Here is a 20,487-nt window from a genome sequence, read left to right on the forward strand (position 1 = left end):
GATGACTGAAGCATTTAAAGCTACCTCACAGAAAGTCATTACACGAAAAGCTTAGAATACGCTGCACGATGCCCCAGACGTTGTTTTACGCTAGTTGTACGACAAAGCTTTTGGCCTAAACAGTACATTTTTTAAAATCCGTTCATGGCGGAGAGATACGGTGCAGGGCGTTGTACGGCAAAACAGTACCCAAAGCAAATTTATGTTTTTTCAGTTTTACTGCTATATCACTATTATGAACATTGCACATGAAAAGACACAGAAGACGCATGCAGGTCCGCTGGTCATTTTGGATAGTAAATAAAATGGTTATATTTGTGTTGTAGACAGCCAGACCCCTGGTTCTCCGCCGCTATAAAGAAATCTGAGTCAGTAAGTTTCTCTACAGTGCACAGTTTCACATCAGACCACCCTGAATGACTTTGTTTACATCTTAATGACAGAATCATGCAGAAATTTAGAAAAATCGGTGGAATTCCCCTTTAAGCACACAGCTGATGATATTTCAGCCTGTTTCAATCTTGGGATTCAATATTGTGTTTTAACCTAATGTCATGATGAATATAGCTAGATATGCTGGTAGGCTCATCTATAATAGTTACTGTTATTATACTTAAAATTCACTTTTTCCTTGGTCGTATTTCCACAGGTAGTAGGATAAAACTCCAGACCACGCCCACCCTACGCAGACGCTCCACCGCTTCACCAATCACATTACAGCCACGACATGAATAAACATGAGTTTTTAATAGTACATCGAGCATCTCAGTAGACGGTGTGGCGGTTCAGTTGGGGAATATTGACAGAAAAACCGTGAACCCCAACTAATAAAAAAGGACTTTTGCATTCTCCAGGACACCGGGGAGACCATGCTGAACGCCAGGACTTTCCGGGCGTCCCTGCTGGTGGTTTTACTGCAAATAGTCCTTATCTGCTCCGCTCAGGTGAGTTACAGACAAGGCTGCCCACTCACACACAGCTCAGCACAAGCTATTGTTCAGTTGCCTTAAGACGTTGTGAAGGATGTGAATACTTAGGCATTTTAGCTTGTTTGGAATCTCCTGTGTTTTCTTCTTTAACTTGATGTGGACAATATAGAGCTTTAATATTTTTTATGTACATGTAATTTTATATGTAAATATGTATAATTATTTCATATCTGTAGTTGTGTATTTTATATCTAGCACCACTTTTTAGTTGATTTGCCTGATATCTGCACACTAGCTGACATCTGGAACGTATTTCCAGCAAAGCAGTCAAGGTGTGTACATCTGCTGTTAGTTTCAATGAATCAAAAGTAAGCTTTGTAGAGCTTGATGCTTCTGCCTTGACCAAGGCTCGGATAACCTTCAATAAGTGCATTGTTGGAAAGCTCAGTAGACTAAACCATTGGAATATTATGAAACAATTTACCACAGGTGGCTTAAATTATTTCTGTGTGTGTGTGCGTGTGTGTGTGCGTTTTAGAGGGGCCCGCCTGGTCCGAGAGGGCCACCTGGCCCTCCAGGACTTGTTGGCTTTCCTGGTGTCGATGGCATCGATGTAAGCCATATTTTACACATTTTCTTCAATGCCTTTACCTTTATCCTCATTACTTTTTGCTCAGAAAGAAAAACACTATGTATTGTGTTCATCATGCACATGAGAACTGCCTCTAAACAAAGTCTAGTTTGTTTTTGTGTGTGTATTTGGTTTTTAAATAATTTTAATCCATTATTTTATATTAGGGAGAAAGGGGTCCAGGGCCTGGACCAGATGGCCCTCCAGTAAGTAATCTGTCATCAAGTCATATGTATGTCTTAAACTGGCATGAAAATATCATAGTTTCTCACACTGCACTGATTTGCAATATTATTGTAGGGCCCGGATGGAGATGATGGGAAAAACGGGGCTAATGGACTACCAGGAAGCCCAGGAGCAGATGTATGTCTCATTTGTGTTCTCTTTGCATTCTTTGAGCATCAGTTGAAAATTGTTAAAATCAGCTTTTCATCTCTAAGGAACTGGCCGAAGAGGAAAAAAGTAAAAAAAAATATGTCGTACATCAATTTGGCCATTTAGAGCGAGAGAGGAAAGAGTGCCCCATACAGACTTCAGACAGACAGAGGCCTTTTTGTGTTTGTGGAGGAAAGCCTGAAGGTCTGGACTGGCACTGCTGCTGGTGCCTCATGCTAACAAAACGGCCCCTGTATGCAGTCAACCTGAGGCCTGAGCCGTGGTGCTTAGTACTAAAGAGGGATTTTGGATTAAGTATCAAATTTTAATCTCTCTTCTAGATGTATCTTGATATATGTGCTACAATAGCAACAATGCAGTTTATTATTGAAAGGATAATAACTGTTGTTTAGATGGCTCTTAGTGATAAAGCCAATGTAAAAATATTCAGTAATAAATATCTGCAGAAGTCTTCTGTGGACAAATCTTGCTGGTCTGCATTGGTTGTTCAATGGCTGAATGCAGCATGCACCTCTCTATATACATGTCTAGAAGTGGGTGGAGTCTGTTACAGGTGAACTGGAGATACTTGTTAGACTTTTTTCACCAGCGTTCACAGAATGGGCACCACCTTTCACTTTTAAACAATATTAAATATTATATCAGGGATTACCATTCCAGTTAACCATTTGAATCGCAACAACATTTCAAGTTCTGTGAGGAAAATAGCCACTTTTGGGCACTTAACAGTTTTCAGTGGTGAGACATCTTTTATCTTAATAAAGCAGCTTAAAGCATTTATTTATACATTATAACTGGTTTTTTTTTATTTCCTCAGGGTTTGACTGGACCTATTGGAGATCATGGTCCAGTTGGTCCTATTGGGCCAAAAGTAAGTCTTCAGCAACTAATCATAGTCACATTTTCTCAATAGGACACAATTAAACACAGCCAGCTTTCATTATTTTCTGGCTATATTTGTGCTAGACATTTTGCTTATGTAAGTTACATAGCTACAAAGAAATGGTCATTGATCTTTATGTTATCAGTTTGTATAAAATTTTTATGCACAGTGATTTGATTTGAGCTGTCTTGTATTTGATGGATATTGTTAGGGTGAACCTGGTGCACCTGGGCCTAGAGGAAGACCTGTAAGTAAACAGAATTTGAACACAATACAGAAGATGTTATCTAAATACACATATGTTAAATTTATATTAAAACAAGTTAAAGTTACTGCCAGTTACATCAGGTGTTATTATTATTTTTAAGTCTTTGCTACTAGAAGCTGATCTGCAACAGTTCCTAATTTTGGCTATAAATGATTCTAATCAATGTTATAAATGTGTAAGAATGTAAGGTGTCCTGAAACATTGTATATTTCATATAAGGTTAGTTCCCCCCTGCTGACATGCATTACTCTTTTAGGTTTTGTGGTGCTTATTTTGAGCTGTTTTAGGATATCTAGTGTACTAGTGGATCGGCCATTTTTGGCCTACGAGCAGCTGATTCGTGACTTGGAATTTTTATTTATTCTTAATGAAAGTAGCTAAAAAATACAACAAAACTGAACAATTAAAATGACATTTGAATTTGAACATATCAAACAAATATATTTCAATTATATATTTTACCATAATTAATTGCATGGTAATGCCAATAAAATGGCCAAATCACTCAATTTTTCTGTGTTTATCGAATTTAATATAATAATTCATTCATTAATCATCTGTTCTAATTAATTAACATTAAGCATTAATGCAGTAATAATTACTTTTATGCTTGAGTGATTTCATATTTCCCTGACTTTACTTATGTCATCACACTGCATTGCATTTGAGGTTTGCCTGTATATGGAGGACAATTCTATCAAATAAGTTCAAACAGAGGTCCCACAGTAAAAAATAAATAAATAAACAATTCAGTATTTAGATCTTAGATATTTACAAGGATTATGTTATGATGTATTTAATCTTGGAGCATTAATTGAGAAAGTAATGAGTTAAATATATACAAAATCATAATTCATAATACCTAAATGTTTGTAATACTTAAATTTATTTTATTAAAAGACCATTTTGAATTTTGAAGTGAAGGTGAATGATTTCGATTTATCATGAGTTTAATTTTTAAATAAAAAACTTTGTTAAAGAAATGCTCGTTTTTCATGCCACTACCGAAACACAAACAATTTTAGTCCATAGGCGGAGCCTTATTTTAGCCACACCCCTGCATTTTAGAGCAGGAGGTGAGACTGCATCCCTATCCCTCACGGCCACGTGTTGAGCAGTTAGATCCCATGGTTTTGAAGTAAATGTGTCCCAAAGTCTGAAAATCAGTGTGTAACATTAAGAATTGTCCCTACTAAAACACACATTTTCTGCAATTAAGTAAATGATTTTGTGATTAATGAAAAATCTTATGATTTTATTTGTGTTCAATGTGTATACAGTTATACTCAAAATTAGTTAAAATTGTCACTACCAAAACATTTGGTAAAGTTTTGATGTTATGTGTATGTGTTATGATTGTTTTGGTAATGACAAAATGGAATGTTCAATCATTTACTTTAATAAAATAAACATGATTTAGGCATAGGGTCACTCAAAGCAAAAGAATTTTAGTCTGAAGTCCAAGTCAGTTGAAAACACTTTGAACCAATTCAGTGCAATGATCCACATATATTCTCTATTTACAGGGTGTTGGAGAGGATGGAGAAGCTGTAAGTTTGTTGTCTTCACAGTAATTTATTCTACTGATAATAATTCTGCTGAAATGATTTGCCTATTGTGGTCATCATGTTCTACACGTCTTTGTCACACTTTCCATTTTACAGTTGAAGTCACATTTACAAATACATTTAGTTTCAAACGTAATACAAACATATAGAAGAAAGATTCAGGGCTACCTGAGAAGAAGAAAAAACAGTCAAAAAATATAAAGGATTATTATGTATCAAAAAAGTCAGTAAGCAAAAATATATACATACATCTTTGAAATTAAACCTCTTGAATCGTGATGTTTAGTTAAAGCTATTTAATTTAATGGTGTGTCTAACTTGCAGATACCTAAAAAAAAAGTCTGACTTTCATAACCCAGTCTTTTCTAAAATCTCCAAGAAGAACAACAAAAAATGAAGAAAAGCAAGAAATCAGTGAAACATCATGTTTGAATCAATATTAAAGTCCTATGTTGTTAAACTTACTTTTTTCTTATTTATGTGCATTATCATGTTCATTTACTGGTTTTCTTGGAAGGGTGCGGATGGAGAGGATGGACTGCCAGGAGAATTAGGCAAAGCAGGACCTCCAGTACGTAGACCACTATCTAGTTCCAGTGTTAAACTAACCAAATAAACAATGACTTTGAAATAATATTTGTGATGTACAATAGGGAAGCCGTGGGCTGAGAGGGCCAGTGGGTCTTCCAGGACTAGCTGGGCCAAGAGTAAGTACTGCTCGATACATTTTCTTATATGTTTCACACTACAGCAATATCCCAGGTCAGGCTATACACATTTATCTCTTTAGTTTTTTACTTTAATTATATGAGTTATTCATATAATTGAATTATATTTAAATAAAAGGATTGTAACTTCTGTGAAATAATGACTCAAATAAAAGGGCCTTAACCAGAAAATGGAATTAGTAACTGACTTAAAAGTATTTCTTTACTTAAGTACAATGTCACCACAAGAACTGTTCCTTGGAAGCTTCATTCAGTTTCCACGGCTGACGAGCCGTACACAAGGTCACTGTGTGCAATGCCAACCACTGACTGGAGTGGCATAAAGAACACTGCCACTGAACACTGAAGCAGTGGAAATGCATTCTCCAGAGTGATGAATCACACTTCACCATCTGCCATTCTGGAAGATGAACCTGGTTTTGGCAAGGAAAACACCATCTGAATATATTGTGCCAACTGTAAAGTTTGGTGGAGGTGGGATAACAGTCAGCAAACGGAAATCTTAATGCTACAGCATGCAGTCACATTCTAGAGAACCATGTGCTTCCAAGTTTGTGGCAGCACTTTTGGGGAAGACCCCCATTTCAGGATAACAATGTCTGTAACAGTGTCTCTTTGCACAAAGCTGTGCACACAAAGAAATTCTTTTTTTGAGTTTGGTGTGGAATAATGGACTGACCTGCACAGACCCCTGACCTCAGTCTCATTCAGCACCTATAGGATGAATTGCTGACCACAAGCCTGGCCTTATCACCAAACATCAGTGCCTGACACTGATGAAGCAAAAATATTATCCATGTACAAATCCATTAAATTGTTAACTGAATATATGTAACTGAGTAAAAGTAACTAGCTACTACCAAACTCTGTTGATTGTGACTTGAATGTTAAACCTTGTTAAAATGTTTGTTTATATTTTAAACACTTTTTAGGGTCCCCCTGGGGTTTGGAATGGTGAGGAATTGGTAAGAAATTGTTATGTTTTCCTATTGTTACATTTTATTATTAATACACAGCATCTTAAATGAAATTAAATGGAGATGTAAGAGAAACAAGTGTCTCCAAAATGGTAACTTTACAGGAGAGGACAAAAACATCCTTACTTTTAGTGTAAGATAATGTAAAGATATTTTATTCCAAGCCATTTTGGAGCATTTCTATTGGTCCAGTCATCATCAAGTTTCACACAATGTAAAGGGCAGCTTCTCAAATTATGTAGAAAAGCACAATTAAAAAATGGCTGTTTTTTTTAAAGCAATGATATACACTGTAGAGATGGCATTAAAATAAAGATTTCTTACCCTTATATTATCCTCTTCTAGCGTAAATGTGTTTAATACAGATTTGATCTACAAAAAGGCAGTTCTTTCCCCCAAGCTAATAATACTGGAACACTGTAATTACCATTTACAATTAATTTTTATGCTTTGAAATGACATGATCATGATCTTGGCTCTACTTTGTCAGTGTCCGAATGCCTGCAGAAGTGGACTTTCAGGCTATAGTGGACTACCAGGTATGAAGGTGAGTTCAGCTACAACAGATGAATCTTCCCCTGTCTTAAAACCAAAGCCAAGCTAAGCCTTTTGTTTTCCAAACAGTGATGCTTTAGTGACCCTCAGAGGACCTTGATTCTGATGTCACCTTTTTATGCAGGGCCACAAAGGTGTCAAAGGTGAATCTGGCGAACCAGGAAGACAAGGCCATAAGGTAAATACCAAACATATTTTTATGGCATTTCTGATTGTGGGAATCAAACACATCCCGGGTTTGACATATTACTATCATCTACCACCATGATTTAAATCAGGTTGTATTCAGGTCTATGCAGTATGTAGTATTTGTAGTATATTGCCTTAATTTTGAAGGAGAAAAGTAGCTCTGGGATAATTCATAGAGATCATGAGGAACTAGTGGCTGTGTGTTGGTGTGTTGTTACTGGTATTTTGTTAAATGTGTTATTGGAATTTTCTCTTAGGGTGAAGAGGGAGACCAGGGAGACCCTGGAGATCCTGGAGCACAAGGACCACCGGTAACGTGTTTCTGTATTCTATCATGCATATATATTTTAGGAAAGCCATTATCTTTCCTGTATCTAAATCTACATTTATGCATTTCATAGACAAATCTATGTGGACACTCTTAATTAGCAGGTTCAGCTGTTTTAGCCGCACACGTTGTTAACAAGTGTAATAAATTAGGCATACATCCATGCAATCTGTATAAACCGGGGTTGCTCAGTCTTATCCTGAAAGGGCAGGGTGTAGCTGCAGGTTTTTGTTTCAACCAAGCAGTAGCTGCCCATATTGTCCATAAGTCAGGTGTGCTCTTGCTTGGTGAGAATGAAAAACTGCACCACCCCAGCCCTTTATAGATAAGATGAGAAATGAGATATAGACAAACATGGGTCGTACTGAGGAGCATAGTGACTTTTAACAAGGCATTGTCATAGGATGACACTTTTCAGTGTAGTCAGTTTGTCAGATTTCTGCTAGAATTACCCCAGTCAACTGTAAGTTCTGTTATCGTTAAATGGAAACATCTAAGATGAAAGGCTACACAAGCTCACCCTGAGTGCTGAAACGTGCAGCATGTAAAAAATTCTAAAACTGCATCTGGAAACAACATGTGCAGAACTGTTCTTTGGGAGCTTTATAGATTAGGTTTCCATAGTTTAGTAGCTGCATACAAGCCTAAGATCATCATGTGTAATACTAAGTATCATGAGAGTGGTGTAAAGCACACCTGCACTAGACTCTGGAGCAGTAGTGCATTAACTGGAGTGATTAAACATATTTCACCACCTGGCAGTCTAACGGATGAATCTGGGTTTGGCAGAGGCCAATATATATGCATAGTGCCAGCTAGTTTGGTCGAGGTGGAATAATAGTCTGGGGCTATTTTTCATAGTTTGGGCCACCTTGGGCACCTTAGTTCCACTAAAGGGACATTTTAATGCTACAGCATTCCAACCTATAATAATCCTCATAGAGAATTTTATGTTTTATTTTGAACCCTTTCAGCTGTCTTCCATCAATCCAGATACACATCTCATTTGTAATGTACTTTATTCACCCACTGTGAATATGTCTGCTTAATTTTAGGGTCCACAGGGACTGAGGGGAATAACCGGCATTATGGGTTCTAAAGGTGATAGGGTAAGGGTCAAAAGGTCACCATATTAAGAAATACACAAAGCAATACATTAATGTGATATAAATGTCTGGAAATTGCTTTCCTAAACAGGGTTCTCGTGGGTTAGATGGAAACGTGGGTCCTCAAGGGATTGAAGGCGCCCCTGTAAGTGTCACAATCAGCATCACATTGTTCGCTGGTCTGTAACAATGAACTCTGACTTTTGACAAGAACTTATAATGGCTGAATCATAGTTTATGTGAAGGCTCTATGATAACCTCTTTCAACCTTTATGTTTTATTTGACCCTACACAGTGAAATATATGGTAATAACCCATAAAAGCAGATGTATTTTGTCAACCATTTGTGTGCATCTCAGGTCATTTGCACTAATATCAAATGCAAATTGATAAGGATGTACCAATACCCTCAGCCAATAATTACATCTGATCTATTATATTGGGTTCATGATTCTATATTCTTAAAATTCTGGAGGATTGATGGAGTGAGTTCTTGATTTGAGCTGATTGCAAATATTGGTGTTTGCAATGCAATTGCATTAGATGGCACAAATCATTATTAGAGTGTCTATTCTCCACCTTGCACGTTGTCACAGTTTTGCAAGTTTTGCATTGTGGTATCACAATGATACAATCCCCTACAAATTGATCCGTAAGCTACTATGATAGTGTAAAACTATCAAAACATTTTTTAACATGAACTGAATAATAAAATATATTTTGTTAGATGTTTGTCATTGTCATGACCCAAAATATGCGTCAATGGGTTAATTAAAAGCTGCAGAGTTTAAACTCACTGTCATTAAAGTGTCTAGTGGACAGTGTAGTGTTCTTCAACTGTCTTAGATGGACAGCAGCTGTGGGCACCTGTCTTTTATTAATCTGTCATTCCTCTGCCATGTGTTTGAACACCATATACTTGGAATATTTTTACAAATTCACTGGAATAAATGCTTTATTATTAAGTGTTATTTGTCTTTGTCAGGGTGATCGAGGGCAAAGAGGAAAAGTGGGCGAGACTGGACCAAAAGGAACTCAAGTGAGTACCAATAAAAACAAGCACAGTACAACATCATATAAAAAAGCTCATTTAATATGGCAAGATGTTGTGCAGAGATCCACATACAACCATTTCAAAACATGAAAGCCTCAATTTATGTTGTTTTCTACAGTCTGACACACATACCTTGTGCTTTTGTGTAAACTGTGTCCTTTGTCACTATGTTAAGGATGCTTTAGAAGTGTAATTACTCTTTATTAGCAAGATCCTTCAGAGCAGGATGTCACAATACCAGTGAAAGTTTTTTTTACCTTTATTTCTAATTGCTTCTTTTTAGTAATACTGAATATGATCATTTTTAAAATGTTAATTGGTCTGTTTGGCTTATTTCACAATGTGATGTATATCTACCAAGGGACCTCGGGGACTTCAAGGCATTATAGGCTTACCTGGATCTAAAGGAGAAGCTGTAAGTGCTCATTTTTAATCATAAAATAGAATTATATCCATATGCTGGAATACTAGTAAGTAGACTGCTCATTCCTGTGTTTTTTCCAAAGGGTTTACCAGGAGTGGATGCTCGTGATGGCATCCCAGGAATGCCAGGGGTTAAGGTAATTTGATGACACTAATATATACAGTCATGTACAGATGTTTGAACACCCTGAGTGAAATGAGTCAAATGACTTTTTTTTTGTTTGTTTGTTTGTTTTCTGACAAAAAATTTGCATAACATTTCTCCACAGGGGACAAATGTAAATATGTTATTTTTCTTCAAAGTGCACAATTTCTATTTATTTGCTAAGTGTAACATACTGAAAAAAGCCATAACTTTTGCACAGGCGATTGTATTTATTTAGCAAATAATGTAAAGTAAAATATGCATAAGTGTGTTCTCTGTGGAATGTGTACTTATTGTCACTTAGAAAATCAATAAAACATGTAATTTGATTCCAGTTATTTGACTGTAGAATGATGACTAAAATCAGAAAACATGAACAAAAAACGTTTCTTTTTTCACTTTCGCGTAAAGGTGTTTCTTATGTCTGTGGCTTTTGCTGTTTTAGGGTATCACTGGAAAAGTGGGCTCCCCTGGCGATGTCGGCCCTCAAGGCCTCCCAGTAAGTATGACTTCTCAAAAGAGACATACAATAGATATACAAAGATTTACACACACTTTAGAATGATAAATGTTTGTTTGTTTTCCAAATAAAAAAATACCATGACTTGAATGTCTGTGGTGGTGATTATCTTTATTTCCTTTAGGGTTTGCCAGGTATTCCAGGGGCAAAGGGCCATAGTGGACCGAAGGTAGGTAATCAAGAGTAATTTGACTGTACTGGAGATACTAATACTTGAGTTTGATACTCATAAATAAGCTTTTCTTAGTAAATAGCGATAACAAGTGTTTATGGGAGCAGATGGGATGTGTTACCCTGTAATAACATTAAGACTGTCTGTGTGGTCTGCTGTAGGGAAAATCTGGCGATCCAGGTGTGGCAGGACCGATTGGGAACAATGGAAAAACAGTGAGTGCAGTCTACCACTAGAAGCTTGTAGATGGATAAACAATGCGCTCATCTGTTGGAAAAGTGGAGAATGGCTTGAGAATGGCTTCAGCGGTGGATGTTTCCTCACCTGCTAACTGATTGAATCTGTGTTGCTTGATTGTTTGTAGGGAGAACGTGGTGAACAGGGAGAGGTGGGACCAGTAGGACCAAGAGGTGGGCCAGTGAGTATGCTTCCATGTACACACCACCGTAAATAGCAGACAAAAGATCACTACCCAAATAATATGTACTGCACTCCCCTTCTTTCTCTCTGTCTTTAGGGTGAGAGAGGAGAGAGGGGTCCAGATGGGCCTCAAGGACAGCCAGGTCCAAGGGTGAGTACCCCGCAAATCTGATAAACTGATAAAACAGTCAGTAATATTAAGTTGATTCAAATCAGTAAAGAGCATTAAAAGATGAAAAGAATTATCAAGAAGAGTAAGCTGTGTCTTTAAGAAGTGAAAAACTGGTCTGTCTAAAAATCTAATACTGAAAAATCGAATTTACTTTTTTTTCACTTATACCAAACGGAGTCAACTGGCCAAAGTTTTGTTTGTTGTTTTAAGTGTGCTTCTGTAGTTTGGCACAGAAGCTACAAAGATAATATAGCTAACATGTATTGGCATTCTGTGACACCCAAAGACCTTTTAGGAGGCACAGACTTTTGTTATATTAGCCTTGCAGCTCTAAAGAATGTATGTTATCAGAGTTATTAATGTTGTTAATCGGGGGTGAGGTTGTATGTCTGATGTATGTGTATGTCTGGTGGTTCTTATATGACGTGCAATCTTGGGTTGACCAAGTAAAATTACCCCTGGTGGGATAACAAAGTTAATCTTATCTAATTCAAAGAAGCAAATTCATATACTAAGGAACTATGTTTGAGACAAAAGGAAAGCACCTTAGATTGTTCAGTGAACTATAACTCCACTATCTGGTGTTGCTCAGAACAAGATGAAGTCCTCGTTTGAGTTTTGTTTTCTTTCAGTTGTACTTCCTCATGACCTAAGACAGTTTTGCTGCTACTGTCACCCTCAGCTTGTACATTACGGGTTTGGACGTGGACTTATTAAAACTGCTTTCTGACAATATGTGTTTTATATAAATACATTTGAATGGAATTGAAGAAGACCAACAATAAGAACACGAAGCAGTAGAAGAAGAAATGTTGGTAGAAGCAGGCCACTTCTATCAAGACCACTGTTTAAATCAATGTTTACCATTTGTCCATTAACAACCATCTTACAATATCACATGAAAATATTTCTTCAAGAGCATTAAATAAATGACAATTAACTTTCAAATACAAAATTTGTATTAAATACAAAAATGCTAATATGTTTTCCTGCTTGTATATACAAATTGAATTTCTAGCGTGTCTGAAGAAGGTAAAATCATACGTTTAAACACCCCTGGTCAAATGACATGTTATGTTGATTTAAGTGAAGTTAGCACACTCCAAGTTAACGCATCCTCATAAGGCACTTAAATGTGGCAATTTTCTGCAAAGTTTAGTGCACAATTTATATTTATTTGCTAGCTTTATCATACTGGTAAAACATGAAATATAGAAATACCAGAACTTTCACACAGGTCACATTTTATGTTTTTTTCCCCCCAGTATGTTAAATTCATCAAATAAACAGTAACTGCGCAATAAAGTCTGCAGAATTGAGTTTTGTGTAGAGGATGAGTACTTACTTTCACTTCAACAAAACATAGTTTGACTAGGGATGCCCAAACTTTTGCATACGATTGTATATATAGTAATATGTATTCTTCCTGTTTCTCTGCCAATATCAAAGAATTCCCATAAGTCTTGGACATTGTAGTATTACACGGTCAAAATGTTCAACAATGAATACAACAATTAGAAACATGTTAGTTTTGGCCTTTATTTTCAGATTCTTATGTAGTGTTTGCCCAGTCTCTCACAGAGGACCTGCTTTCTGGTCCAAATTGTAATGAAATCTCCTTATAATGAGTCAGCCTGCTGTACTACAGTGATCTGCTGGTAAAGGGGCATGAATAGACTGTTGTTACTGAGGCCTAGGCGCTCAGGAGTATTTTCTTTGGTAAGGGGATATTTTGAGTAGGAAGGGGGTCTGAAAGAGCCCTCTGTTCTGCAGGAATTCCTCAAACCAGCCAAGCTGAGGGCATCAGGCAATCTGGACCCACATCCACACACCTAAAGACATCTACACCCAGTACCCTCTCTCACCAAGTCATGTTTTTTTTTTTCTTTTTTTTTTTTTGAGTAAATGTGGTTTGCAAGTTTACAAGCGTAAATGTGTGTGTGTTTATGTATTCTGCAGGGACCTAAAGGAAATCTTGGCCTACCTGGTCTTCCTGGACCAGCTGGTTTTTCTGGTCAGAAAGGCGACAGGGTAAGACACGGAATATGGTCAATATGAAAAAAGGAATAAAGAGTAACAAAAGAAACCTCATAACGTACGTAAAGTCATAATATCTGGTGTAGCTCAAAATACTGTTATGTCAGTGTGCTCACCCAGACCTAGCCATGCTGTGCTAACAGTGGCCTCACTTTCATTTCTCACTCTTAACAGAAACAGTGATGCACTTAGCATAATTATGCATTATTTCCATTAAGTTCATAATAAACCTTGGGTTTGGGTATTTTTGAATTAGCCAAGGCTCTGGGTTCCAAGTGCAACTGTCTACTCTGCAAAAAATGATATCTTGGCAAGTGAAATAATCTTAAATCTAGCTGATGTATCTAATATTTGTCATTTTGAGATTGTTTAAGAATGTTGTGAGATTATTAACTACTTCTAGGCATCTAGTCAAATTGTTGGCAGATAATTTTGCTGGTTTTTAGAAATATGCTTTATCTGCCAATATAGTGAGATAATTTGTTACAGAGTAGGCAGAAGCAAAGTAATGAGCAGTAAGATCACTTTTTCTAGGAAAAACTGTTAAAAGTTACGTAACCCCTATAGAGTTTAGAGCTGGGCCATATGACAATATTTATCGTTATCATGATAAATACCTCACAAAATGTCACAATATGCTTTTCTGAGCATATCATGGATATCATAAATACTTAATTGTCAATTCCCAACTGCATGTTTGATTACAAAGTGAATTGCATTGAAATTACTGAAAATAATAGCTACAATCATTAATAACTTCTGTTTTCAAAATTTATATATACATATTTCAGAAAAGATTATTTAACATCAACATGTACAGTATATGTAATTTGTATTTTCATGGGGCCCTTGGCTCATGGGGGCCATGGGCAGCTATCTACCTTTTACAAGTGCAACCACTGCCCCTGTATTTTGGGCATATAAATCTTTACCAGAAATCGACAATACTTTCAATTCTATTAGTAATCTATGTCAGTAGTTCAAAGTCCAAATGCTGGGACTTTCCTGCACCACACACTTTTGTCTTCTTTGCTTTACAACACCTGAGTTAAATCAATGTTATTCATCAAGCCCAGCTTTAGAGGTTTTATAGCAGGGAAACAATAGGACTTCCCCAGACTTGAGAAGTATATACAACAGTAAAAGAGTTCACAGTGTTAGTAAAAACAGACAGGACTTCACTAAACACTGCACACAGGTATTTCTTACACAGCTACATGACATTCAAAAGTTTGGAATCACTTGCCATACTATTTTTAAACATAATTTTATATACAATGTCTTATGCGGTATAGAGTTAATTATTATAAACTATTCGCCAATATGCATTTTAAATGGTTTATTCAATATTTCAAGAATTCTGTGAACAGAAGTGAAGAAAATTTACTGTAATGGTCTGTTTACATTCTTTTTTTGTTGTCTGCCTTGAGATCAAGTTATCTTCCTTGAGATTTAATCTCCATTTTTGAAATATGAAGAATTCTGGATAATAATTTTATTATAACTTATCCAGCATTTTATAATCTTCTAGAGCTCTAGTCATCATTTGGTACACATCTAAAGTTTTTTTCACTTATTTACAGCTTTCAAGTGAAGTTTCACAGAACTACAATCGAAAAATGTTCTATATAGTACCAAAAAAGTTTGTACTTGCAACAATAGCAGAACCTATATATAACCACTTTTAAAAAGTTCTCTATAGAACCACATACAGCAGATTTTCCATCATTGGGAAGAACAGTTTTACCATGCAAAACATTTTTATGCATTCAAATGGTTCTCTAGGTGTTCATGGTTCTATATATAACTATTTCTCCCGTTTTAAGGGTGTAGCAAATTAGAATCAGTTTATACACTTGTCTGCAACCAAAGTGATCTCATATGATTTGAAAACAGAGATTCCAAATTTATAAATGCCATTGTGTATGGAACTAAGAGTCCTCTCTTGTGGGAAATGTGAAGCAGACTGATTAAATCAAAGGAATAGTCTTATCTTACTTAAGTCTTAACACACTGCTTTATTTTTATAATCTTTCAGGGAGCAGTTGGTCTCACTGGTCCAAAAGGCGAGCAAGTAAGCCTACATTATCTGACAATTTTGTCTTACATTCAAAACATAGTTTCAGAATTTGTCATTATTCCTCATGTTGTTTGATCTGTTTTGTGTTTTCATGTGTTCAGGGACCAGCTGGTGAGGAGGGTACCCCAGGAGAGAAAGGAGACGTAGTACGTAATATTACCATACCCAAAGTAAAAATTGAATTAAACGGGTGTAGGTTTTATCCTTATTTGATGCTGTATTTGTTAGTTGGGGTAGGATTTCTGTTGACAGCCAGTTGGTTACTGATTCTGACCGTAAGCGTATAGTTATACGGTAACCCTTAATGATCGTGTTAATTTTTTCCTACAGGGTGATGAGGGAGAACCAGGCGAGAAAGGATCGGTGAGTGTGGCTTCATATGTCCCTTCACTTCAGAGTTAAACACAAACTCATAGTCTTTCTGACAGCTGGAAAGTAGGGATGTAAAAGACATCAATGCATACATCTGAAGGTGGCAGTTTAACTGCATTGATTTTTAAATGTTAGAATCTGTTAAAATCAGTTTATATGTTTATGTAACACTGCTGTGGGAACAGAAACTTGTATCTCGTATTCTTGTCGTTTTTCAGTTTTTGACATAATTTGAAAATGCCTCACAATGAACTGACCAAAAGAAAAGTCCCAAAATTAAAAGTTCTGGTTCCTTACATTAAAAGTAAAGTGTGTTTTTTCCTTTTCCTATAAAGTTACCATTTTGGAGATACAAGGCGGTGTTCCAACAGCAGCTATAAGCAAATGTAGTGTAATATAACTCACTCAACTCACTCATGTTGAGCAGGCTGAAGACTCTCCACAAGTGGGCACCATTAGCATTTAAGCAGAACGTGATGCTTAAAATGAGTGGTGCTTTACATCAATGACGTGTACTTGATAAAAATAATTCTCTATTGTACTCAAGTGATTGAATTGAAAGAGATCATGGTTACATTTTCTAAAGAAAACAGTTTGCTAAAGAATTATATTTAAATCAGTCACATAAACTTCACTTAGAATTAGATTAGGATTAAAATGTTAATGTATAGTTTCTCATGTATGGATGTGCCGTTGTCCAGACAGGAAAACCAGGTGACACAGGAAACAGAGGGCCAGAGGGGGCGCGTGGGCAGCCTGGGCTTGAGGGCCCGCTGGGCGAGCCGGGTCCAAGAGGCATGCAGGGAGACCGTGGTGCACCTGGTTTAGTTGGAGCACAAGGAAGACCAGTAAGTCATTTACTTTAACAGTTCCTGACCACTTTGAAATACCCCATCACACTTGATCCAGCACATGAAGGGCTTCATAATTAGATTGTTCTGAGTTGGGTCAAGTGTGTGGCTCTGATTTCTTTTTGAAATAATGGTGATGAGAACAAGGGTTCACAATGTTTACAACACACACACACACACACACACACACATATATATATATATATATATATATATATATATATATATATATATATATATATATACATATATATATATAATACTATCCAAAACATCTGTGAACCTCATGTGTGTCCTATATAAGAGTTTTCATATGTAATGTTGATTATGATAAAGTAGTGATAAAAAAAATATATGTTTTCTTTGGGGATTGTTTTGCCTTACAATGTCCTGCATGTACTTCTCCATGCTGTATGGGCTTTAAAAATGTTTGTCAAAACTAGCATAAAACAATGTCTCAGACATCAGACAGCATATTTGTAACCATTTTTTGTAACAACCTCCTGTGATGAAATTTTAAGGCATTAAATTCTCTAGACATCTGGTTCCTATCACCACCACTGTGAACAATTCTCACTCAGTTTCTCTAGAACAGAGAATGTCACATCAAACCACTCTGAATGACTTTACCTTTAAATGACCAAATTATGCAGAAATGTGTGCATTTAAAAACCCATAACATTGCAAAGTGGTTTAATTCTCCACCAGACTTCCAACACTTCTGTTATGTCTTTTCAGTGTTTGTGATGGCTTGGTTCAGGTGTGTTGGGTGCTGAGATTGACTAGTTTTATTAATATTTAATTGGTCTTTACATTAGTTGATTTTGAAATACATTAACTGAGTTTTGGGCTTCTGTTGTGCAAAGCTCTTTACTTGGCCTATCATCAAGAATTCTGCTCATGTGGATCATGTGATTCTGTATGCTCAGATTTGGGTCACTCTAAAGCCCTGTTGCAGTGCTCTGCTCCACATGCAGAAGTGTGTGACATGGTGGAATTTGTCTCTGTGGTCTGTAGTGGAAGTACAGCACTCATATCACTGTCTTTCAGGGTCGAGGACCAACAGATCAACACATCAAGCAGGTCTGCATGAGGGTAATGCAAGGTCAGTGTTTGTCATATGAGTTAATATAGTGAATACAGCAGAAAAGGCTATCAAATTTCATCAGGTTATAATAATAAAAGTGTGACTGAGTGATGGAGTGATGTATTAAAATCCCTAAATATGTTCCATCACAGAGCAGCTTGCTCAGCTTGCAGCCAGTCTGAGGAGGCCAGAGTCCGGCATTGCTGGACTGCCAGGTCCTCCTGGCCCTCCTGGACCCCAAGGGCCTGCTGGAGAAAACGGCTTCCCAGGACACCCTGGAGCAAGAGGGTTACCAGGGCTTAAAGGACCTCCTGGCCTTCTGGGACATAAAGGACCTAAAGGTACAGAAACACTGTTAAAAGTTGGTTAGTTTCTTTCAGTCCTGAGACTAAAATAATGTGGTTGATGGTATATTTAGATAATTTGACCGTTACCAGTGCAGAGAGAATGATGAAACTATCATTTGATTAAATTATAGAGACTGTGCATTATGCACATATATTCACTGTGAAAACCTCAGTTCTTTGAACATCCCAACAAATGCACAGACAGAAATGGCCCAAAATTTCTTGGGATAAAATACTGGCATCTACTCAAATGTTAAAAAGATAAAAACACTACATTCTAAATTAAATAACAGTGCAACTACAAACAGGAGAAAGTGAGCCACAGTGCAGACCAGGGGGGCCTTTATGACCAATACAAAAAAATGATCTTCCACCAGCTGTGCTGTAAGGGGTTTGTGGTTAGCCTGCCTCAGCTGAGGAAAGTGGTTGGGACAGGCTATAACAGATCAGTAAGATATCACTATCACAGCAAAATGGTAATTTTACAAGAGAAGAAAAAATTGTAACTATTAATGGAAGTTGATGCAAATAGATAGCATTCTAAGTCATTTTGGACCATTTCAATACAATGTAAAGGGTAGCACTGGGTGTACAATGCATAGGGTTGCTTTCAAAGTCTGTAATAAACATTAAAAAATGATAAAAACAGAGATACAAGGTTTGTACTGTTTGTCAAAGAAGATTTTGGAACTTAACAGAAAGCCAGTGCTGACTGAATAAGACTGGAATTATATGTTCAAACTGTCTATTAAAATTAGAAATGTTCTTCTCCTATAACGATAACTTTTCAGTAATAAAAGGTTTTATTACAATAGTAGCTATATAATGTTTTTTTCTTTAAACTACAGCAGTTGAGACAAAACCAGTGATATGATAAAAATCTTAGACTTCAGATGTGAAACATTACTCAGTTTACACATACTGTATACCTGCCCTAATAAAGGTGACACAGGAGACAGGGGAGACAGAGGGCCTACAGTACAAGGGCCTAAAGGCATACCTGGACCTCCAGGACTTCCAGGTGAGATTAAAACTTTTTTTATTTGACAGTCACTGAAATGAGCAATGACATGACTACTCTGCCAAAGCACCCTTTGCTGAAAAGGACTCACACCGAGCCCTGTGTGCCTGTCTGTTTTCACCGATTCTCAGGTGAGCCTGGCCAGCCAGCATATGGCAGCGATGGTCGTGACGGTATGAGAGGGCCTCGTGGTGTACCTGGAATACCTGGAGTTCCAGGACCTCCTGGCCCTCCTGGCCTTAATGGATACTGTGAGTCATCCCAGTGTGTTCTCCAGGCCATCGCTGCACCACAGTATGCCAAAGAGTCCAACATGAAGGGACCAGACAGCTTTTAAGAGAACACATGATTATACATCGGCTGCAAACTTGAGACCACAATCTGCAGCCATGAAAAGTTCAAAGACTAAGGGAGAGAACCGTTTTCAGCAAGGTTTTTTTTGCAGGGGTATGCTACGCAGTTCATTGCCACCATGACCGCGTGACTCGTGTCCATATTGCATTCAACACTGTTTTCTTTAAAGATGTACCATGTAAGATTTTGAGCCATTTATTTTATGATAAATCTAGGGCTGTACAGGTTACAATGTGCAGAAATGGGCTTTTTACACAGGATAATAGACAGCTGTTCTTCACTCATAACAATACTGTGAAATAGTCCTACAAAATCTTGCATAATACATCTGTTTGCTAGATGAGTGCATTTGCATTCATTTTAAGAGAAAGCAAAATAAAAACTAATGCTGTTCTTCATACATAACTCCTGTATAGTCACATTAGTCCCAATGTAAAAGGTTTGTACATGATTTAAAGGTGTAGAACTAAATGTAAATATACAGTATTTTGTGACCTCAAAATTACTGCTATACTACACACTCTCCACATCTATCCCCTAACTTTCAGGTTGCCTTACTTTCAAGGACCAACAGAACAAAATTCAAAAATAAACGTACATGTGCAACACTGTAACTCCTCTGCAAGTTACACTTGCGCGTCAATTACGTATCATGGTACATTTAACTGCGTGTTAATTTCTGTCCCACCTGATAAGGACATGCTGTTATTGTGGAGTTACATTTAATGTGTGGTTCAGTGCAATGAAAAGGCTTAAAGCCTTTTCTTGATGTTTGGAGAAGTAGCTAGAACTTTTCTATTATTATTTATTTTACAACACGTTCAATGTTACACGTACAATTGTGAAAAAGGGGTAAATAAATGATTTTGATAAA

General features: G+C 36.9%; 1 protein-coding gene across 1 annotated transcript; it reads left to right on the top strand.

The window, feature by feature from the left end:
- Positions 1–749: 749 nt before the first annotated feature.
- Positions 750–19,770, top strand: col9a1a (collagen, type IX, alpha 1a). The gene is made up of 32 exons (XM_036586592.1): positions 750–944; positions 1,468–1,542; positions 1,728–1,766; positions 1,861–1,923; positions 2,774–2,827; positions 3,051–3,086; positions 4,634–4,657; positions 5,193–5,246; positions 5,329–5,382; positions 6,336–6,368; positions 6,871–6,927; positions 7,060–7,113; positions 7,382–7,435; positions 8,508–8,561; positions 8,650–8,703; positions 9,544–9,597; positions 9,974–10,027; positions 10,119–10,172; positions 10,626–10,679; positions 10,825–10,869; positions 11,034–11,087; positions 11,237–11,290; positions 11,390–11,443; positions 13,424–13,495; positions 15,540–15,575; positions 15,683–15,727; positions 15,912–15,944; positions 16,655–16,801; positions 17,855–17,909; positions 18,044–18,232; positions 19,182–19,259; positions 19,391–19,770. Exons 1-32 carry the CDS (start codon positions 870–872, stop codon positions 19,594–19,596), a joined length of 2,064 nt encoding a protein of 687 aa, XP_036442485.1. The 5' UTR covers positions 750–869; the 3' UTR covers positions 19,597–19,770.
- The last annotated feature ends 717 nt before the right edge of the window (positions 19,771–20,487 follow it).

The sequence above is a fragment of the Colossoma macropomum genome, unplaced genomic scaffold, assembly GCF_904425465.1.
Source record: "Colossoma macropomum unplaced genomic scaffold, Colossoma_macropomum, whole genome shotgun sequence".
NCBI classification, from domain to species: domain Eukaryota; kingdom Metazoa; phylum Chordata; class Actinopteri; order Characiformes; family Serrasalmidae; genus Colossoma; species Colossoma macropomum.